At 44.5% G+C, this 23,774-nt stretch overlaps 1 protein-coding gene across 1 annotated transcript in view; it reads right to left on the bottom strand.

The window, feature by feature from the left end:
- Window positions 1-23,774, bottom strand: part of SLC7A14 (solute carrier family 7 member 14) — a 71,137-nt gene that overhangs the window by 23,805 nt on the left and 23,558 nt on the right. The window contains exon 2 of the mRNA XM_030576020.1: window positions 18,499-18,950. Within this exon, the coding sequence (XP_030431880.1) occupies window positions 18,499-18,799 (301 nt within the window). The 5' untranslated portion in view covers window positions 18,800-18,950. The remainder of the gene's footprint in view (window positions 1-18,498; window positions 18,951-23,774) is intronic.

Raw genomic sequence — 23,774 nt, 5'->3', positions numbered from 1 at the left:
AGTGATGACTGAGTGCTAGCGATGACCAAAACCAGCAGAGGACAGGGTCCCTGCCCAGAAGCTTCCAGTCTAAGGGCCTGATCCTCAGAAGTGCTGAGCACCTTGGGCCTGATGATGTCAATAGGGCTGGGCTCCCTGCTAAGCAGCTGTGACTCCCTTTTGTGCTTATTTATGAGCATCTGTAAAAAACAATGAGTGAGAATAAGGAACCATTTTACTCGCTTTCCATGCAGCTTCTGTGGTGATGATGACTCTGGCACTGCAGGGGCAGGCTCTTTAAGAGAATCCTTGCCCTTACCCCTAACTATCTGTATTCAGTCAGGATGGTGTAACAGAGACAAGGAAAGACTGTCTCCAAGGGATGTAAGCATTTTTAGTTGAAAATCCATTTTCCATTTTTTTTTAAAAAAGGGGGAGGGAAAGTCAATGGCAAATGTTCAGCCAGCCCTCATAAACAGTTCAAAACACCTTCAGGAAACCCATAGACTCCTCCACAAGCACATGAGGCATGCAGACATGTTGCCAGACTTTGATCACGTGGCATTCTAACAAAGATTGAGACACTCTGAGGCTTGTGGAGGGTTGTTCTTCGGTTCCTCTAATGGGGGTAAGATATTACTGACATGCTGCACTTTATATGCTGCAGCCCTGATGTTAATTGTGGGTTATCTCAGATGAACCATGTACCATGCCAAAGAAAACAGAGGTTTAAAGACCAGCTGCCTTGTAACCAGGAATGGGAAGTGCTTATATATATATAAAAAGCGTCTCAATGCATGAACTGTATGACAGTGTAGTAGAATTGGCGGAGATAGAATTCTCCCTTCTTCATCCAGCCCAAAACAATGTGGATTCTACTTCCCCCCTAAAAAGTCTTATTCCTAGCCTCTATTTCCTAAGTTCTTTTCTGCATATTACTAACCTTAGCAATATACTGCAATGCCACCAGTACCTGTTGGCCTTAGATGTGTGCATAAATACTAGTCAAGCTAATGTCCTGTTTGTACACAGGAGGGCAGAAATGGTTTATTTGTATTTCTTACAGGCCCTGACCATACAGTATTGGGGGTGCCCTGTGCACAGTTAAACAGAGACCAAGGCCTTGGACAGATCAATATCCCGTGAGAATCAACATCCGCTTCAGAAGGAGGAAGAGGAATGCCATTGCCAGCAAGCTAGGTGAGAGGGGAGGCAGATTCAGAAATTAGGAAAAAGCCTAGACAAAGCAGTGAACTTTATGGTTCTGTCTGAAAGTGGCCAGGTTTGGGCTCAGGACCGTTTCTGCAGGGAGCAAATTCCAGAGAAGAGGGCTTGCTGCTGATAATGCCTTAGCCCCATCCAGACAAACACAGGTTGAGTGGTGGTCTCTGACATTTAGGGCTTTGTAGGTGGTGACCAGAACCTTGAATATCAATGGAAGGGTTTAAATGTCAGCCACCGATGGAACTCTGAGCACAGACATCCCCCTCAAATACGTGTACAGGCAGACACCGAAGGTGCATGTGCATTCTCTGTGGCAGCAGATTACTGGCGCTATCACTGATTCAGTGCTATTCTCTCTCTCTTACGATGGACAAGCTGTTATTAACCCCACTTAGACTAGCAGCACTGGTGCCACTCTTCTTGTCAGAACCTTACTGCTGCAGAACATGCTTCCAACTCTACTGTTTTATTCCAGTGTTTACTGTTTCATAAGCAGTCACACGCCCTTGGTGAAATCCTGGCCAAGCTGTCTGTCACGGGGTACTCTCCGTAGCATCTGGGGCACTGATGAGGCTGCAATACTGGGAAGACTTCAAGCTTGAGTGAAATTAATTGACCAGTTTCTCTTGGCATTGCTGACACCTGGGTGGTAGTTGCTGGGCTAATGAGACAAATGATTCAGTAATTGGGAGAAGATACAACTAGAAGGAACAGGCAGTAAAGGGGGATATTTAGAGGAAGAAAATTGTGTGGCAGGTTCCTCTTGCTGTGTACCTGTGCTAAATCCTACTTGGAAACTCAGGATTAAAGGTACCTATGGTAGAAAAGAAACAGAGTGTGCTTGTAACAGGCCAGGCAGTGCTCCTCACTGGGGAGCTGATGAGATAGCACCACACTTTGGGCACCTGCCAGAGACCTCAGCCACTGGAAAGTCAGCATGGGGACAGAGGCTGGGATATTCTAAAGTGCCTAAGCTAGTTAGGAGCACAAGTCTTGTTTCAATGGTCTGCAGGCTGTCTTCAGAATCCCACCCAGCAGCTTTCTGCTCCACTTCTGAGTTTTCTCCAAGCTTACAGAAAGGCCACGCCAAAGAGTGCCCTGTACTGGGAGCCAGAGGAGAGAGGCTGAGATTAGGGGGCATGGTGTATGACCTTGTGTATGCCCAGGACCTGGCAATAACCACTGTGTGCCTCACATCCAGGCAGGCAATTATTTCTATTTGGAACAAGAATCTGATCAGGCTGGAGCTGTGTGTGAGATGGGTGTACAATAATGCTGCTTTTGCAGGGTTGTGTTGGGTTGTGTTCTGTTGTGCTTCATGCTACAATAAAAGATCGTTGCTAATGGTTCTGAGATTGCTTAAGTATCCCAGGATGAATTTTGTCAGGCCCTCCTGAGTTGAACATATCTAACTTATCTAAATAATAACACTCTTTAACCTGTTCTTTCCCTGCTTTATTTAGCTTGTCTCTTCCTTCTCACCAATATTATCATTTCACCTCTCTCTGCTTTTGTTCCCCTCCCCCCATCTGTTATATCTAATTTGACTGTCTGCTCTTCTGGGTAGGGACTGTCTGTGTGCTTATACAGTGCCTCATGGAAATGGATCCCAATCTCAGCTGGGCCTTCTAATGCTATACTACAACTAATAGTACTAACTAGACCCTTAACAGGGCATTTGCATGAGTGTTCTTCAAGTCTGACACAACCGTAGTTAAGATCAGTGAACAAAGGTCTCTCAAGTGCACCAAAGCTACATCCACTGGGGAAAAAAAGTCCCCATTCCCCACAGACCAGAATCTGGCAAATTGTCTGCAGGACTGACCTGTGTAGTCCTTAGAATGGCTAAGGTAGCTGGATGCTGATTTGGTGGGAACTCTCTTCAGCATCTTCCCAAAGTGTCTAGACCCAAGGACACCACTTATTATTTATTATTTTATTTATATTTCTGTTCTGCTCTCTGTTCAATGGGAGTGGCATAGTTGTGTCAAGGGCCAGGGTCACACTCCAGTGCAGTGGGGACCTTTTCCAGTGATCAGAAGGGATTTACCTGCAATTTACAGCTTTCCCCCCCGAAGTAATTTGTACCAACTTAACATTTGAGCTATGACTTTATTTCCATTTAGCATGAACTTTCCTACATAGACCCTGCCAGGTGTGCTGCTGCTTCTTCCAGCAGTGATTCATTTGAAAGAAATCTCTTGGAAGGAATATTTTATGACTTTCATCCATCACCTCTGTGAATGGAAACAGAGCTACCTCCATGCAGAGTCATAGCATTTAAAGCCAGAAAGGCACAGGTGCTGGAACTAGGGGTTCTGGGGGTGCTGTTGCACCCCATGGTTTGAAGTAGTTTCCATCATATACAAGATTTGTAGTTTGGTTCAATGGCTTTCAGCACTCCCACTATACAAACTGTTCCAGCACCACAGCAGAAAGGACAATTAGATCTAGCTGGGCCTCCTATATATCACAGGCCATTAAATACTACTCCTGCATGCAGCCTCTCAACCAGAATTGTAGAGCAAAATATTGCAGCTCTCAGGAGATTAAACTATTGTGTGCCACAGGCAGAGAACAGGAGGGACAAAGGTGCATCACTGCCTGAGGCCTCCACAATGCCAGGAAGTTGAATAATTTTTGGCTAAGGCCAGTTGCATAAAGGGGCATGTGGAAATGTTGGCAAATCAAGCGCAAGTGACTGCTTTTAACAAGGAATGAATTTCCAAGTCCACCCCACTAGAACAGCTCGCCACACTCTGCATATCCAATGACAGCCCAATCTTGCAAGCCCTCAGCTCAAACATTTCTTGTTGACTAGAATTGGAGTTCTGAGGGCTTATAGGATCAGGCCCCAAATGACCATCCAAATTACACAGAATCATTTTTAGGGATTTCCCGTGTCTCTTTAATGTCACAACTGTGATGTGATACCGTGGGCTCTGGAAGGTTCCATATGGGTAGGGTGACCAGACAGCAAGTGTGAAAAATCAGGACAAGGGGTGGGGGGTAATAGGAGCCTATATAAGAAAAAGACCCAAATATCAGGACTGTCCCTATAAAATCAGGACATCTGGACACCCTACATAAGAGTGGCAGGGTCTGGGGGCTTTTTGTCTGACTGGTGCTGAGACAGCTGGAATGCCTTTGTTGGCATGGGAGAACCACTGCTAAAACGAAAGGTTAACACCTTTCACAAGAAGGAATCTACCCTTGGTGTCCATAGTCCAAAAGTTGGTACAGATGGGAACTCTGTCTTCCCTGCGGGCAGCTTGGCTTCACTCCCATTATGATCACTAGGAGCCAGTGGCCATTGTGAAAGAGGGCAGTTATGTTTTCCACAGAAGAACATTATCTGTTAACAGAGGCTGAGGAACAATAAGCTTTCAGTATGAAAAACAATCGTGACAAACGGCCACTAACCACAAAAAGCAAAAAAAAGTCTCCATATGTAGTCGGTGTAGGAGACTTCAGTGATCTTTCACATACTCTTCAGGCTTCCCATATTATTGTTACATTAAGATCATTGGGGACCAAAAAAATGAGAGGCCTGATCCAGGGTGCTAAACTTTGTAAAGAACTCCTTTAAAATTTGTAACTCTAATTAACAGATTAACTTGTAAATTCTTAGAACATTCATTCTGTACGCAGAGTAAGTGTTGTAATTTTAGGAGGGATATGCTGTATTCTTCATATTTAACAAACCGAGTTGCTGCTTTAAATGTAAAATTCATCTCCTCCTTAACATGTAACTGCCATCTGTGCTTCCATAATAACCATAGTACTGTGTTTTCCTTGAGGGGTTTAACAAGTAAAACATGACGTATAGCCATTATTGAGCATTGTGTAGGAAAATGTATTTAATGTTTTACCAGAAATTACTTTTCTTTGCAAATTCAGAACAGTGTTTTGTTTTTAATCAGTTTTGGTATCTGAAGGAAAGTGGCTTTATAAAATTACAAATTCAATGCTCTATAATAAGTGTAGCTTTTAAACATTCAGTGTAAATGGAAAACTGTTGATTCTTTACATTAAATGCAATAGCACTTGTATTCTTGTTGTTGGAGTTTTTGTATGTTTCACACACTTTTTAACTTGCAGAGATAATAGTGCTTTTGAAAATGATACTTGAGTTTTTCTGACATGCAGTCCAAGCTGCAAGAGCAATGAGAAACCAAATCATCTAGCCATATACAAAAAGTCATTATTCAAAGCTGATTAAAAATGCATGCAAACTGCAAACATAAGACATTAACAGACTACTACATGCCTGAAAGGTTTATGAAACAGATGACTTAATGGGGGGCAGGTATTCTGTTTCACTCTCTGATGGCTTTAAAAATTATCATCCTTCTTTGAGGTTAGCCAATGAAAAGACAAAGTTCAAAGAAGATTGTGCCAGTATGTATCAACAAGAGTGATGACTTATTAATATGACTACTAGGTGATCTGAGGTTTTAATTGTTCCACTAGAGTTGCCATATGGGATGATAATATATTATTCTATGCATTGGTTGTATGCATCATAAATATACTCAAGTATCAGAGGGGTAGCTGTGTTAGTCTGGCTCTGTAAAAGCAGCAAAGAGTCCTGTGGCACCTTATAGACTAACAGACGTTTTGGAGCATGAGCTTTTGTGGGTGAATATCCACTTCATTGGATGCATCCATTACATGCATCCGACGAAGTGGGTATTCACCCACGAAAGCTCATGCTCCAAAACGTCTGTTAGTCTATAAGGTGCCACAGGATTCTTTGCTGCGTTTACATAAACATACTGCCATTCATAAATACACCCCCCCCCACACACACTCATTGATTTCAGTGGGAGCAGGACTGGACCTAAGTTTATAGGATATGATCTAGCGGATAAGGTAGTGGAGTGGGATACAAGACTTGGCTTTGCCATTGGCTTTCTGGGCGATCTTAGGAAATTCCTTCACCGCTCTATGCTTCAGTTTCTCTGTATATAAAATAAGGCAAATGATATATTTACTGCCTTCTATATAGTGCTCAGAAATCAGTGGAGGAAAAGAATTAACTTTCTATTATGATTTTGTGCCTCTACCTTCCACTGGATAGAATAGGAATGGATCAAACAGGCATCAAAAGCCCGAGGCTTCTCTTTGGCTTGAGAGGTAGAATCCTGTGTGTTGGGAGCAGGATGGTCTGATCTCTAACTCTGGTGTGCAGCAGACTGGAAATGTTCAAAGTCCTGATTGGGTACAGAATGTCAGCTCTTCAGAGCTCGCCTGGTAGGTAGATGAGGCAGCATCAGAGTGATCTGTTGGCTACTGCCAACTTCAAGAGATCAAAAATCACAAGTCAGGCCCCCTAAAATCATGATTTTAGCCCCAAGAATCAAGATTTTTTTAAAAAAAAATCATACTTTTCTTTTGGTGGTTTTTTTTTTGGAAACCTCTTCCCAGCCCTGCCATCCGCAGCATCTGTGTGACAATTAGTATTGATCACTCTCCAAAATCTACGGGGTAAGATGCCTTTGGCCCCTGTTGCAGAAGCCCTCACCTTCACATCTGTCCATCCACCTGCCTAGGAATTGATCCTGTCCCCTGTAACCCTCACCAGTTCAATCCCCACCTCTGCTCTTCCTAGGGTTCTTCATACCCTTTCTGAGGCTGGGGTTGCAGCATGGTCCCCTCTCCCTTCGTAGGCTGGGGGTGGCAGTTCCAGGGGCACTTCATCCCCCTCTGCCTTCATCCAAGGCAGATGTGGAAGGGGGGAGGAGCAGCAGAGCTGCCCTGTGGTTGTTGCTCATAGGAGGGGAAGGAGGGAGCAGAGCTGCGCTGGGCTCTTTGCTTTCTTCCCCTGTGAGAATGGTGACTGAAGGGGAGATGCCTGCTGGCTTCCAGCAGGGCTCAACTTTGTGATGGGCATGGAGCATCTCGCGTCATCACCAGATGAGTTCTAGCACCCGCTGAAACCCCATTATTCAAGGAAAACTTCAACAGTTGACAATATTGTGTGTCACTTGATGCACAGATAGGTGTCAGCAGCAAAGTAGCTAATATGTTTGACCATATCTGAAATATACGAAAAATGATGGGGAACACAATATGTGCATGACTCCAAACACACTGTTCTTGCCACTAGAATGTCGGGTGTGAGCACTGGCTGTTCCAGAGGAAGTGGAACTAGTGCACAGGGGAACCTTTGTAGTGGTGGCTGGAGTGAGGGGAACCAATGAATGCTGCTGTGCTCTAGAAGAGGCTGGCTGCAATGACTGATGTTTAAGGAGTGGCCTGACTGGGGACCAGCTAATAAAATTGTTTCTAATAAGCTTCTCAAGAGAAGTGCTGTGCAAAAGTCCTTAACACCCACATCAATTTAGTTTCCACTAGGAAAGCACAACTGCGAAAACCATGCTTCTCTACAGGTTGTCCTTCCCCCTTCCAATGATGCCCAGGGGAGATGAGGTCACGGTAGGCTTCTCTGCTGGCTCCCTTAGCAGATGGAGTGGGTCAGTTGGCCACCTCCAGAAGATCTTGGAAGGAAAGGATTCAAGACATAGGCAACCCAGAAGACAGCAACAGGTAAGTGAAAGGCTCTGAGGCTTGGCAAGAAGATCAGGAGGGGAGGGGAAGAAAAGGATGAGGAAGCCAAATCAGGGAATGTCACCAGATTTGTTAGGAATTGTTGGGGTTCTCATCCCTCTAAAGCTCCCAGTGACTGGGAAGAGCTGAGAAGTCAAGTGACCCAAACATGCTACTTCAGCTTTCCAAAATCTATGCAAGCAGAAGTGTTTTACATAGGAGCTGCGTCTGCCAGTTAAACACCATGCAGTGGTGTTCTTCCCCCAATGTAAATCAAGAATAACACTTCTGAAGCTACTTGAATTACACTGGTGCAAAAATGGTGTATGAGGAGATTGGTTTCCCAGCCTTCCTTAGTGGTGGTCTCTCATTTTGTGTGAGGTCATGAATGTTGTGTTAGAAGCATTCTATCAGGACAACTTAAGCCTACCACTTCTGTTTAGTAAAATCAGGGTCTCTTAATCATGAAAGTATTTGTAGAAATTAGGTTGGTTTTTTTGTTTTATTGTACTTAACCTTGACATTGCAACATCTTTCTAATGCAGGAGACCCAGAAAGTACAACTAACTAAAAACAAAAATCCTTTTAGATCGTGTTTTCCATAAATATAGTCAAAAAGAGAGGATCACGTATGCCCCAGTCCTCCAGACAGTTGGCATATGGTTTACTTTACTTGAATTCAATAGGACTCTTAAAACTGATTCCCAAGTGTAAGTGTTTGCAGGATTGGGACCTTGTTGTTTTGGCTTTTGTTTTGATTTACAAAAATTACTCAGTTCCTAAAATAAAAAAACTGCCCTTTGCAAAACACCTCCCTGAAAGCAACCTAGTATCTCCATCAGATGCTGTTTACCTTCTCATTGCTAAACAAGTTTCAGAGGGGTTCCCAGTACTTGTGGATTATAGACTTTTTCCACAGAATACAATTATTTTGCCCCTAAGCCATTTTGTGTATGTGGCAGGAATACAGTTCCTTGTTTAGTGCGCAGGAAACATTCATGCAGACAAAGTCGTGCTCCAAATTTGTAAATGGAGTGTTTGCAAACAGAAGACACGGTACATCTCCCTGCAATATTTCTTTGAATTCTGAATTAGATTTTTTTCCAATGAGGAGTGATTGCTGGCTTTCTACCGAAAACATACCCACAAAACAGCTGGTTGGGAGAACAATCTTTTCACAGAAAACCATTTTCTTCCATCCATTATTCCCCCCACCCCCCTTGAATCTCAGCTGCAGTGTGTAATTAGTATAACAATCATTACACTGGTATAACTATATTGTTACTGATATTATTCAGGAGCAAATAAACACAGCTGAGTAGTTTGGGTTTTCAGCAGATAGTTCCTGACTATTTAAACAGCCTATTTTATAGCTTTATTTTAAATCTTCATTCTTTGACTTCTTGTTTGGGCTAAACCTTAGATGAGGCAGCCAGCAGCTTCACATCGAGCATCAGAGGTACCCTGCCTTGCAGTAAACAGTAGCTCAGGATGGATCTGAGATGTTGGGGCAGGCAGGAGCGGCGCCAGGGTTTCTGGCACCCTAGGCAGAATTCTAGGGGTGGCATTTTGTGCGCTCCCCACGGGGCGCGTGGGAGCTTCAGTTTCCGCTCCCGTCGCGCCGCCAAAGAAGGACCCTCTGCCGAAATGCCGCAGGCAACAGCGGCAGTCATTGAGCTGCTCAGTTGCCTGCCGCTGTTTTCCGCGGCATTTCGGCAGAAGGTCCTTCTTCGGCGGCACGACGGGAGCGGAACCGGAAGCTCCCATGGGGAGCGCACAAAATGCTGCCCCCCGAATCCTGGCGCCCTAGGCGACCCTAGGCGGTCGCCTAATGGAAGCTCCGGTCCTGGGGGCAGGGCGTGTCTGGCACAGGTGACTTCCCGCTTTGCACACAGAATGGCTCAGGATGGGCTGTCTCAGCACTCTGCTAAAGTGCTTTCCTGCTTCTCTGAGTTAAAGCAGTTTGACTCCCAGCTTCTGTTGCTAGCTATTCCATGTAACTACTGGAAACAAACACGTGTTTAGCTGGCTTGGGGGCTAGACAAGCAGATGATGCCCACGGATCCTGCTGCCTTTGGAATGTGTTGTCCTCCTTCCTTGCTTTCATATGGGGGATGGCCTGAGACAATTTGAGTTAAACATTCATTCAGATCTAAGCGTGCTGAAGAAGTCACCAAATAGCATCATAACTGAGACTCGCTTGATTTTAACTGGTCTGGATGTTGAGGGCTGAATGCTCAAAAGGAATTAGGCTCCTAACTTCTATTTAAAGTTAGGAACCTAATTCTTTTTGAGTTTTTTAGCTTGCTTATCAGCAGGTGGTGGCCTCTGTTAGTGCTAGTTAAGGGGGGTGGACTGGTGTGTGTGTGTGTGCACACTTTCTAGGTGATGTTCATAGTAGGGGATTTTATATACACACAAATCCCATGGAAGCTATTGCTGGTTCAGCTGATCCCATGTTAACATTGGTGGGAGCCCTAGCAGTAGAAGAGGCTCCTGGATTCCATGAGACAGTGGCAAAAATATCTATGCTCTGTATATAGCAGTATTTATCTGGTTGCTACTATCAGTGTAACTACACCCAGGGGCAGCTCTAGGAATTTTGCCGCCCCAAGCACGGCAGGCAGGCTGCCTTCCACAGCTTGCCTGCGGTCCGAAGCCGTGGGACCAGTGGACCCTCCGCAGGCAAGCCGCTGAGGGCAGCCTGCCTGCCGCCCTCGTGGCGCCAGCAGAGTGCCCCCCGAGGCTTGCCGCCCCACGGCTTGGCATGCTGGGGCCTGGAGCTGCCCCTGACTGCACCATTGCTGATGGCGGCTGTGATATGAGTACTGATTTTTCTAGTGTATAGAAAACCTAAGACAAACACATTAGCTCGGAGGCAGGGCGCTGACTATTTTGATATGAAGAAAGTGATGTTTTGGACAATGTTGGGCATGTGAATGCTTTTAGAACTTCTGCTTTTGCTCACCTGATGCTTACTCATCCTGACAAATGGGAATACCAGCCACAGACACTCACGGTTCAGTATGAATTTCTTACCAGCAGTGATGGAGGAAGCACTAAAGCATTTATGCTACAATATTTGTGGTATGTCTTTTCATCAAGCGAGTGCAATCCTGGTACATATGGCTGGCTAGACACTGAATTCCTGCCACACGGATCCACTTGAGCGACTCCTAGCTTACTCCTATCCAAATGGTCACTGCACTCGGATTCCCAAGAGGGAACTCTATAAATAAGACAAGCATAGAAGGGAGAACTCCATCCTGCAAAGACAGGACAAGTGTTGCTAGCTATTAACACCAATGTTGGATAACTGGCTCTAGCAGGCTGTATCATGCTTTACCTGCAGGTAAAGTGGCACTGAGGAAGTATGGAACTCTTCCTTACTTCTGAACACAGCAAAGCACCCAGCTGTGTGTCGAGGCAACACCAGCTGTTAGAAGTCTTTGCATTATGCAGCTTTATGATGGGGTTTGCTTTTATGGGGGTACTGGGTAGGAACCTGCATAGCGGGGGAGGACTTTAGTATGACACACTGACTGCAGATACAATAAAATAATCTCACTCAGCTTTTTAAAAACGAAGGCCTTAAAAAAAAAGCATCAATTATTCTCTTCAAGTGCAATTGAATTTTGAGCTAAATTCTGCTCTCCCTTATATTCTCGAATGAAGTCACTGGTGTAACTCCTGGGAACTGAGAAGTTTCACCCTATATTGTAAGGTGTTCCTAGAACCACCAGAGAGGAATAACAGATTTGGCTTCTGGCTTCTTAGCATCATTAGAACCAAGTTCTGCTCTGTCTTCCTCGTTTAAATCCACAGTAACACACGGGATGTTGATACATTTACTTCTAATGTACTTACCAGTCAGTGTGGGAGTCTTCTTTTGTATAAGCAAAAGGCTGAACCAATTGCTGTAGCAGGCTTTGCAAACTAAGGGCTTGTCTAAACTAGAGATTGTTGCACAAGTGCAGCTGCACTAATATAGACGCCTAGTATAGATGCACTGCATTGGTGAAAAATAGGCCTTGCATGGGTGTGACTTATTTTAGTAAGGGAGAACCTGCACCTGTTGTTGCTGGACTGGGTTGTAACTTGAGTTCCTGTTGGTTATAGGAAACCATTTAGCATCACTTGGAAACAAATGCACTCAAAACCCAGCAGGGAGCAGCCTGCTGACTAGATGATGAAGTACTGTTCATTGCTAAGCCAGCTGATCCACTTCACTAGCACACACCATGTTTGTGAAGTGCCTTGAGGTCCCTGGATAATACTGCTACATAAAGGCAAACTACTACTATAATATAGTACCCATGAACTTTAGGGGTTCTGCTAGATGGGACTGGGTTCAAAACCAAATCAGCCCTCTCTGTCTAGAGAGACCTCAACCAAATCCCTTGTATCTGATATGACCAGCCTCAGCCTCTGGAAAAGTTCAGATTCCACCATTTGCTCATTCTGAAGCTGAACCAATGATTTTTTATCAAGCGGAATTACACTGATTATGGAAGCCTTCAGGGACTTTGGAAGGGAGCTTAAGAAGAAGAAAGCTCATGAGATTTTTCAGAGATCTTTCCAGTTCCATCAGCAAGAGAGGAAAGCAGAAAATACTGGAGATGAACCACTAGCTGTATGACTGGTGTAAAGCTGAAGGTTTTGGTTTTGTGGCACATTAGGCCCCTTTCCAAGGGGAGAGAAGGCTTTTTTTTTTTAAATTTATTTAAACTTGCACTTCGCAGGTAGGCGTTGGGTAATCTTCTCAGCTGGAGAGTAGCAGAGGTCAGCCAGAAGGGTATTTCACTAACAATACAAGGGGAGGGTGCTAAGAAGACACATGCAGTTCAAACTCAGCATGTTATAGGCAAATTGAATCAATGTGACAGAGGCCTGGTCTACACTATGCATTTAAACCGAATTTAGCAGAGTTAAAACGAATTAACCCTGCACCCGTCCACACAACGAAGCCCTTTATAGCGATATAAAGGGCTCTTTAAACTGATTTCTGTACTCCTCCCCGACGAGGGGAGTAGCGCTGAAATCGGTATTGCCATGTCAGATTAGGGTTAGTGTGGCCGCAATTCGACGGTATTGGCCTCCAGGCGGTATCCCACAGTGCACCATTGTGACTGCTCTGGAAAGCAATCTGAACTCGGATGCACTGGCCAGGTAGACAGGAAAAGCCCCGCGAACTTTTGAATTTCATTTCCTGTTTGCCCAGTGTGGAGCTCTGATCAGCATGGGTGGCCATGCAGTCCCAAATCCAAAAAGAGCTCCAGCATGGACCATATGGGAGATACTGGATCTGATAGCTGTATGGGGAGACAAATCTGTTCTATCAGAGCTGCATTACAGAAGATGAAATGACAAAGCATTTGAAAAAATCTCCAGGCTATGATAGACAGAGGCCACAGCAGGGACTCAGCACAGTGCTGTGTGATAAGCATAATGGAAAGACAAAGAATCAAATGGACGTTCATGGAGAGAGGGAAGAGGGACTGAGGACTCCAGCTATCCCACAGTCCCTACAGTCTCCGAAAAGCATTTGCATTCTTGGCTGAGCTCCCAATGCCTGAAGGGTCAAAAACATTTTCCAGGATGTTTCAGGGTATGTCGTCAATTTATACCTTTCCCCCCTCGCCGAAATAAAAGGGAAAAAAATCGTTTCGTGCCTTGTTTCAGTGTCACCCTATGTCTACTGCATGTTGCTGGTAGACGGGGTGCTGCAGCACTGAACACCAGCATCCTGTTCCCAGTGGCAGATGGTGCAAAATGACTGGTATCCATTGTCATCATCAGCCCATGAGTGCTCCTGGCTGGGCTAGGTGAGGTCGGCCGGGGGCGCCTTGGTAAAAATGGGAATGACTCCCGGTCATTTCCGGCAGATGGTACAAAACGCTTGGTAACCGTCCTTATCATAGCAACTGGAGGCTGAGCTCCATCAGCCCCCGCCCCATTTCATGTCTAAAGAAAAGATTCTGTACTCCGTGGACTATCATAGCAACTGGAGGCTGCCTCCCCCTCATTTTATCTCACTAAAAACTCAGTGTTTCTTATTCCTGCATTCTTTATTACTTCATCACACAAATGGGGGGGGGGACACTGCACGATAGCCCAGGAGGGTTAGAAAGAGGGAAGCAACAGGTGGGGCTGTTGCAGAGGCACCCCCTGGAATGGCATGCAGCTCATCATTTCTGCGGGATCTCTGGGGCTCTGACCTGGAGCAGCTGTGCTCTCTGGTTCTCTAGTACACTTGCCCCATATTCTAGGCAGGACTGACTCTATTTTTAGACAAGACATAAAGAAGGGAATGACCCAGGGAGTCATTCCCATTTTTGTCCATGCGCCCCGGCTGACCTCAGCGAGGCCAGCCAGGAGCACCCATGACAGCAGCAGATGTACAAAAGGATTGATAACCGTCATCGTCAATTTCCAATTGCAAACGGTGCAAAATGACTGATAACCATTGTCATAAACAGATAGTTAAGGGATATGTCTCTTACCTGTAAAGGGTTAAGAAGCTCAGTGAACCTGGCTGACACCTGACCAGAGGACCAATCGGGGAACAAGATACTTTCAAATCTTGGTGGAGGGAACTCTTTGTTTGTGCTGTTTGTGTTGTTCGTTGTTCGCTCTTGGGGCTAAGAGGAACCAGACGTGCACCCAGGTTTTCTCCAATCTTTCTGAATCAGTCTCTCATGTTTCAAAATAGTAAGTATAGCCAGGAAAGGCAGATTAGTCTTATGCTTGTTTTCTTAACTTGTAAATGTGTATTTTGCTGGAAGGATTTTTACCTCTGTTTGCTGTAATTTTGAATCTCAGGCTGGGGGGCGGGGAAGTCCCTCTAGTTTATATGAATCTGAATACCCTGTAAGCATTTACCATCCTGATTTTACAGAGATAATTTTTACTTTTTCTTTCTTTAATTAAAAGCTTTCTTTTTTAAGATCCTGAGTGATTTTTTTCCCTTGTTTTAAGACCCCAGGGGATTGGGTCTGAACTCAGCAGGGATTGGTGGGGGGAAAAGAGGGGGGGAAAGTTTGATTCCTCTTTGTTTCAGGATTCAAGGAGTTTGGATCAGTGTAGCCTCTCAGGGTAACCCAGGGAGGGGAAAGGAGGGGAGATGGTTTATTTCTCCTTTTTTTAAGACCCAAGGGGTTGGGTCTTGGGTTCCCCAGGGAAGGTTTTGGGGGAACAAAAAGTGTGCCAAACACTATATTTTGGCTGGTGGCAGCGTTATCAGATCTAAGCTAGGAACTAAGTTTAGAAGGGTCCATGCAGGTCCCTACTTTTTGGACCCTAAAGTTCAAAGTGGGGGAAAAAAACCTTGACAACCATCATGTCATCGCCAATTTACAATGGCAGACAGTGCAATAGGGATGGTAACTGTCTCTGCTACCTTGCAAAGGCTAATGAATGCTGCTGTGTAGCACTGCAGTACCGCGTCTGTCAACAGCATCCAGTATACATACAGTGACAAAAGGCAAAACAGGCTCCGTGGTTGCCATGCTATGGCGTCTGCCAGGGCAATCCAGGGAAAAAGGGTATGAAATGATTGTCTGTCGTTGCTTTCACAGAGACTCATAGACTCATAGACTCTAGAACTGGAAGGGACCTCGAGAGGTCATCGAGTCCAGTCCCCTGCCCTCATGGCAGGACCAAATACTGTCTAGACCACCCCTAATAGACATTTATCTAACCTACTCTTAAATATCTCCAGAGATGGGGATCGCACAACTTCCCTAGGCAATCTATTCCAGTGTTTAACTACCATGACAGTTAGGAACTTTTTCCTAATGTCCAACCTAAATCTCCCTTGCTGCAGTTTAAGCCCATTGCTTCTTGTTCTATCATTGGAGGCTAAGGTGAACAAGTTTTCTCCCTCCTGATGACACCCTTTTAGATACTTGAAAACTGCTATCATGTCCCCTCTCAGTCTTCTCTTTTCCAAACTAAACAAACCCAATTCCTTCAGCCTTCCTTCATAGGTCATGTTCTCAAGACCTTTAATCATTCTTGTTGCTCTTCTCTGGACCCTCTCCAATTTCTCCACATCTTTCTTGAAATGCAGTGCCCAGAACAGGACACAATACTCCAGTTGAGGCCTAACCAGCGCAGAGTAAAGCGGAAGAATGACTTCTTGTGTCTTGTTTACAACACACTTGTTAATGCATCCCAGAATCACGTTTGCTTTTTTTGCAGCACTATCGCACTGTTGACTCATATTAAGCTATGACCCCTAGATCTCTTTCTGCCATACTCCTTCCTAGACAGTCTCTTCCCATTCTGTATGTGTGAAACTGATTGTTCCTTCCTAAGTGGAGCACTTTGCATTTATCTTTATTGAACTTCATCCTGTTTACCTCAGACCATTTCTCCAATTTGTCTAGATCATTTTGAATTTTGACCCTGTCCTCCAAAGCAGTTGCAATCCCTCCCAGTTTGGTATCGTCCGCAAACTTAATAAGCGTACTTTCTATGCCAACATCTAAATCGTTGATGAAGATATTGAACAGAGCCGGTCCCAAAACAGACCCCTGCGGAACCCCATTTGTTATACCTTTCCAGCAGGATTGGGAGCCATTAATAACTACTCTCTGAGTACGGTTATCCAGCCGGTTATGCACCCACCTTATAGTAGCCCCATCTAAATTGTACTTTCCTAGTTTATCTATAAGAATATCATGCAAGACCGTATCAAATGCCTTACTAAAGTCTAGGTATATCACATCCACCGCTTCTCCCTTATCCACAAGGCTCGTTATCCTATCAAAGAATGTTATCAGATTAGACACGATTTGTTCTTTACAAATCCATGCTGGCTATTCCCTATCACCTTACCACCTTCCAAGTGTTTGCAGATGATTTCTTTAATTACCTGCTCCATTAGCTTCCCTGGCACAGAAGTTAAACTAAATGGTCTGTAGTTTCCTAGGTTGTTTTTATTTCCCTTTTAATAGATGGGCACTATATTTGCCCCCTTCCAGTCTTCTGGAATCTCCCCCGTCTCCCATGATTTCCCAAAGATAATAGCTAGAGGCTCAGATACCTCCTCTATTAACTCCTTGAGTATTCTAGGATGCATTTCATCAGGCCCTGGTGACTTGCAGGCATCTAACTTTTCTAAGGGATTTTTTACTTGCTCTTTTTTTATTTTATCTTCTAAACCTACCCTCTTCCCGTAAGCATTCACTATACTAGACATTCCTTCAGACTTTTCAGTGAAGACTGAAACAAAGAAGTCATTAAGCATCTCTGCCATTTCCAAGTCTCCCGTTACTGTTTCCCCCTCCTCATTGAGCAGTGGGCCTATCCTGTCCTTAGTCTTCCTCTTGCTTCTAATGTATTGATAAAAAGTCTTCTTGTTTCCCTTTATTCCCATAGCTAGTTTGAGTTCATTTTGTGCCTTTGCTTTTCTAATCTTGCCTCTGCATTCCTGTGTTAGTTGCCTATATTCATCCTTCGTGATCTGACCTAGTTTCCATTTTTTATATGACGCCTTTTTATTTTGTAGGTCACGCAAGATCTCATCGTTAAGCCAAGATGGTCTTTTGCCACATTTTCTATCTTTCCTAACCATCGGAATAGCTTGCTTTTGGGCCCTTAATAGCGTCCCTTTGAAAAACTGCCAACTCTTACTAAACATCTTACTCAACACCCATATAAAAACAAATCCATCAATATTTGATTCTGCTATATAGTACAGAGACTTCTCTTAACAGCTAGTGTTAGACCATCTTTACAATTCAGTGGTAGTGAACAGACAAGGACAAATGCCAAAAATAATGAGATCATGTAGAAAGCACAGATCAATCCATATACTTGGCTGGATTCATTCACTTCTCTTCCTCCTTGAAACTATCCAGCCTTCTCTAGAAGTGTTTAAATGACTTATGAGAGGCTTAGGGTGCTGCTTTGTCATTAGTCTGTGCCTGGTTTATGAATTATGACATGTAAAATTCCAGCTGGTCTTTTAAATGTAATGGCCGAGCACTTCAAGTCTACCGTATACAGGCAACCAGCCACATATCAAAAGGGAATTAAGTTTGGTCACTATCATCTTATTCAGGATACACCCCAGCAACCTAGAGATTAGATGAGAGGCTTTATCTCCTCCTTGCAATTCCCCTAGCTCTTCAGGCACTCTAAAATACTTTCAGCTTGAAAGTCTGTTTATTACAGAAAAAGTCTAAACACAATGGCTAATTTGTTGTTTTCATGTGGTTCTTGTCACACATATGGTGAGACAATGGATGTTTTGGGTCAGATTTTCACAACTGTGTGCCTAATTTGCATGCACACCTGAGGTAAATGGGCATGCAGATACTCCCCCAAACAACCCATAGGGTTGGGCAGTTGCCAAGATAGGCCCACACTCATAGCAACTGCACAGACAAATGCATGGAAAGGGTTTCCCCCTCCCCCCCCCCCCGTATGAATTCTGACAATCTGGGTCTTTGTCTCTTGGTGACCTGATCCTACAAGGTTAAATGGATGCCGTCATTTGCCAGTGGCTTCAGTCAGAGTTGCCTAGGCTCAGCACCTTGCAAGCTTAGACCCTCGATTATTAAAAATAATTGCATCCTTAAAGCAGAAGGCAAAACATGCACCATTAAATTAGGAGCTCAGCTCTCCCTGACTGACTTCAGTGGGGCTATACAAAGGAGTAAGGGCTGCAGAATAAAGTCCTAAGTAGAAGCCACCATTTATTTTTATCTCTTACAACTGATCTGAATGACTCACCTGACAAAATGGAGGCAACTGCTGCAATTATGAAGGAAACAATGACTCCAGGCCCAGCCATCTCCTTAGCAACCAGTCCAGACACTACATACATTCCCGTGCCAACACAGCTTCCAACTCCAAGGGAAACCAGGTCCATTGTTGTGAGCACCTGGGCCAGCTTGGTCCCATGAGAGGTGGTGGTGCCTGTCCCCTCCAGCATTGACTCCACAGGTTTGGTGCGTAGGATCCTGGAGTGCATGGCATACCATGTGGCACCCCACTGGATCCTCCTGGGGTCCAAATAGGAGAAGAAGCTCATTGTAATGGTGGAGTATTGAGACAAGACACGAGGGTTCAACAACAAACTTCAACAGCAGCAACTTCAGCTAGTAACAGCCCTTTTCAGAGAAGGTGTAGCACAACTTGAAGCCACATTCTTGCATTCAAAGCTTTTAGTTCGCTTTTTGGGTCTGTAAAAGAGAAGAAACATGTACCCACTCACACAAAAGTTTAGGGGTGCTCATAGAAAAACAGGATCAGCTTCTCTAGGAGTCAGATTAGGACTGAAGAAGTCGGGGATCAACTCGAAGCTGTGCTATAGATTTCCTCTGTGACCTGGGGAAACTCATTTAGAGGGAGATTTCAGAAGTGCTCTGTGTTAGCCGAACTGTGCTCCCATGGAACTCAGTGGGAGTTTTATAGTTGACTTTCATGGGAGCAGAGTTAAACCGAGCATTTCTACAGATCCCACCCTTAATGCCTCTGTCTTGGTTTCCCTAATTGCAAAATGGGGACAATGCTACCCCCTTTATCTGCCCTGTCTATTTAGATTGTATGCTCTTACTGTGTATTTGCAAAGCACCTAATGCAATGGGGCATTGATCTCATTTGGGACCTCTAACTACAACTGTAATACACACTAGTCAGTGCCTGAGACTATATTTGTGTACCGCTGCCTTCCAGTGGATGGGAAAAGACCTGCTCAGCTGTGTTTCCTAGATCCAGTTCTGCTAACAGTTAATGGAGATTCTCTCTTACCCCAAGAGGTTGTGCTTTGGAAGCAGGTGTTTTCATCCGTGTAATCACTGGAAATTCCCATCAGCCACAGAATGATAACCGAGACAGTGTAGCTGGCCATGGATTTGGTACACCATTCACTAGGTGGTGAAGAGGATTAATAAATGCTGAATCTGAACATTATGCTGTTGTGTCTTTGATCATCTCATAGGGTGAGATTCAATACCCTGTGCTCATGACCCTGTAAGACTGGAGATGGGCAAGAGGTAGCTTTGCTCCATGTATGCCATATTTTATACTGTTATGTGACTGGCTGAAGCTTAGTAATATGTGTCTGAGCCTTAAATGGACAGAACATGATTTTGTTTCCCTTAAAATAAGGAACTGCTCCTAGAGGTCAGACCTCTATCTAGGCATGAGAATTCTTGTATGGTCAGCTTCACTCAGATTTACCTGCTGCAGCATCCTTACTGAGCCTAAGAAGAAAATATTTTAAGTGGACACTGCTGGATCAGTTTAGGCCCAAAATTTAGGTTTTGTAAAACAAGTTTTTACAAAATCTGTCACTTGTTTCCATGTCTTTTCTGAGCCTCAGGTTGCAATTTAAAGCTCTTTTCCACAACTCTGTGTGTGTGTGTGTGTGTGTGTGTGTGTGTGTGTGTGTGTGTGTGTGTGTGTGTGTGTGTGTGTGTGTGTGTGTGTGCGCACGTGTATTTTATTTTACATATAATATTAATTTTTTAAAGCTGATTTTTGCATGCAATTTCTTAATTCTAAAAGCTAGGACTTTCAGAAAAACACCACACGTCATGAGGCTCATGATAAACTTGTGAGTGTTGGCAACTAGGTTTGGTAATCTAAGGTGTGGTAGGAAATCTTTTTATAAATATGAATTTTAATTTGATAGTGTCCTTAAATGTGCTTGGGAGACAAAGCAATTGTGTTTTCATCTACATATCCAAAATAAACGTTAGACAGCCTGCTTAACACCACATGGCTTATTTAATAAACTTAACCCAGCATTCATTTTAGTTTTTGGTTGATCTAAATTCAGAATTTCCTCAAATTTTCCCTCCAAGCAATAGTGACCTGAAAAGAACTCTATACAATCTAAATAAATTATATTTAAAAAATCACCCGTCCCCCACTTGAGGAAATTTGTGTCTTTGGGATGGGAGTTAAAATTGAGGTTCTGGCCCTGGTTATTAAAGAAGCTGTCCGCTACTCTGTGTTGGCCAAATTCCAGGCTAGCTCATTACATTCTATCTGAATTTCCCCTTCAGTTTCAGTTGGAAATGATGGGATAGATCCTCAGCTGGTGTAAGTCAGCATAGCTCCACTGACTTCACTGAAGCTAGATGGATTCTACCATCTGAGGATCAGGTGTAGTTTTCTTCTTTCCTTGTTGTCCCATGGTTTGATCCTGAAACTGCTGAGAACCTTCAGGTCTTCTTTCAGGAATGGGCTCCTGAACTAAAATGTTGCTGTGTGCCATGGAACAGCTCTGTGTTCCACCAGGCCTGCATTTCAGCCATGGGTGAAATTATTCCTGTAAATACAGTAATTGCTGTTAAAAAATCATTTATCAAAAATCACCACTCAGCTTTCTCAGAGACACAGCAGTAATAGCCTATAAGTACAGCAATATGTAGCACCATCTCGGATACTGGTATAGTACTGACTTGTTAATTACAACTACAATCTGTGGCTTGTAGAGTGCTTCTCCCAGGATTTACCATGTCTGCCTGGCACAAGCTGCAGAAGCAAGTCCTGTAACCCTGCCCTGTGGGTCCTCCTTGTCTCCACCCAGAGCCAATTTTTCTCATGCTCCTTCTTCCCATGGTCCTTTGTCTCACACTGCCTCCCTATGCCCTGATTTTGCCGTCGCCTTCCCATTTTCATTAGACAACAGTGGACCCACCATTTTTGCTGCCCTCTATTCACTTTGTCCCGTATCCTGCTTTCTTCTCCACTCTGCCCCCTTACCATGTCATTGTTTCTCAGGAGCATGGAGGCTGCTCAGGGGTCCTTGCAGTGCTTTATATAGCTCTTCCACTTGCTAGTTTCACTCTGAGACGCTAGCTGGACCTGCTGCTGAAGCTGGTACACATAGTGATTGTTGCTTTTGCACATAGGCAAACACAGCCCAGGCATGCTGCAGTTCAGCCCCACTTATAGAGGCCATTGCCTCCAAGTTTTCCCATCAGGCTCAGGAACAATGTCCTGTAATGTCCCACCCTATTAGCCCGTCTTTAGCCATCTGGGCTCCTTTGGGCTTATAGACTCATTGGTTTTAAGGCCAGAAGAGACCATTAGATCATTTAGTCTGACTTCCTGTATAACACAGGCCATACAATTTCATCCAGTTACCCCTGTACTGAGTGAGCCCAGTAACTTGTGTAAGAACACTGTGTACATCTAAGTTATGATGTTTATGTAATTTTTCCTGGCCAGACTTTTGAATGCTGTTCTTGGCTCAGAATAAATGCCATGTTCCACCCCAGAAAATGCTGCACTTGTATGGCGTGGGGGAAGTGATGCCTAGTTGGTGAAGTGCTTTGGGATCCTCATGGTGGAAAAGTGCTGCTATTATAAGCGTATACACACATGGATCTTAAATCCAGTTATACCATCAGGTATTTTTTCTGCACTTCTCTTCTCCCATTTTCACTGTTTATCAAGCTACCTTTGTATAAATAGAGGCTTTGTTTTATATACCCAGTTGCTGCCACCTCCTGCCTGACTTGAGGCCCAGCCAGGCAGAGTGCTGAGCACTCTTGGTATCTATTGAAGTAAGAGGGGTTGAGATCACTCAGCACCCCTCAGGAGCTCATCACTTCACTGGATGAGGCCCCATTTTGTAATCCACAATGCCAGAGTTGACTGTATTGCAGTTGGGAGAATCTGTGTCCTTTGCGCTGTGAAACATCACCATATTTTAAAAAGGGAAGAATGAGAACCCGGAGAACTAGACTGGTCAGCCTCACTTCAATCCCGAGCAAAATCATGGAGCAGGTCCTCAAAGAATCTATTTTGAAGCACTTGGAGGAGCGGAAGGTGATCAGGAAGAGTCAGCATAGATTCACCAAGGGCAAGTCATGCCTGACCAACCTGATTGCCTTCTGTGATGAGATAACTGGCTCTGTGGATATGGGGAAAGCAGTGGATGGGATATATCTTGACATTAGCAAAGCTTTTGATACGGACTCCCACAATATTCTTGCCAACAAGTTAAAGTATGGATTGGATGAATGGACTATAAGGTGGCTAGAAAGCTGGCTAGATTGTCGAGCTCAACAGGTAGTGATCAATGGTTTGATGTCTAGCTGGCAGTCAGTAACAAGTGGAGTGCCCCAGAGGTCGGTCCTGGGGCCGGTTTTGTTCAACATCTTTATTAATGATCTGGATGATGGGATTAATTGCACCCTCAGCAAGTTCGTGGATGACACTAAGCTGTGGGGAGAGGTAGATAAGCTGGAGTGTAAAGATAGGGTCTGGAGTGACCTAGATAAATTGGAGGATTGAGCCAAAAGAAATCTGATGAGGTTCAACAAGGACAAGTGCAGAGTTCTGCACTTAGGACGGAAGAATCCCATGGACTGATACAGGCTGGGGACCGACTGGCTAAGCAGCAGTTGTGCAGAAAAGGACCTGGGGATTACAGTGGATGAGAAGCTGGATATGAGTCAGCAGCGTGCCCTTGTTGCCAAGAAGGCCGATGGCATATTGGGCTGTATTAGTAGAAGCATTGCCAGCAGATCAAGGGAAGTGATTATTCCCCTTTATTTGGCACTGGTGAGGCCACACCTGGAGTATTGCGTCCAGTTTTGGTCCCCCCACTACAGAAGGGATGTGGACAAATTGGAGAGAGTCCAGCGGAGGGCAATGAAAATGATTGGAGGCTAGGGCACATGAATTACGAGGAGAGGCTAAGGGAACTGAGCTTGTTTAGTCTGCAGAAGAGAAGAATGAGAGGGGATTTGATAGCAGCCTTCAACTACCTGAAGGGGGGTTCCAAAGAGAATGGAGCTTGGCTGTTCTCAGTGGTGGCAGATGAACGAACAAGAAGCAATGTTCTCAAGTTGCAGTGCAGGAGGTCTAGGTTGGATATTAGGAAACACTATTTCACTAAGTAGGTGGTCAAGAACTGGAATGGGTTATCTAGGGAGGTGGTGGAATCTCCATCATTAGAGGTTTTTATAGGCCCGTCTTGACAAAGCCCTGGCTGGGATGGTTTAGTCTGTGTTGGTCCTGTTCTGAGCAGGGGATTGGACCAA

Source organism: Gopherus evgoodei, chromosome 9 (genome assembly GCF_007399415.2).
Source record: "Gopherus evgoodei ecotype Sinaloan lineage chromosome 9, rGopEvg1_v1.p, whole genome shotgun sequence".
Classification (NCBI taxonomy): domain Eukaryota; kingdom Metazoa; phylum Chordata; order Testudines; family Testudinidae; genus Gopherus; species Gopherus evgoodei.
Note: the sequence above shows the minus strand (reverse complement) of the source record. Positions and strands in the feature narration are given on the sequence as shown.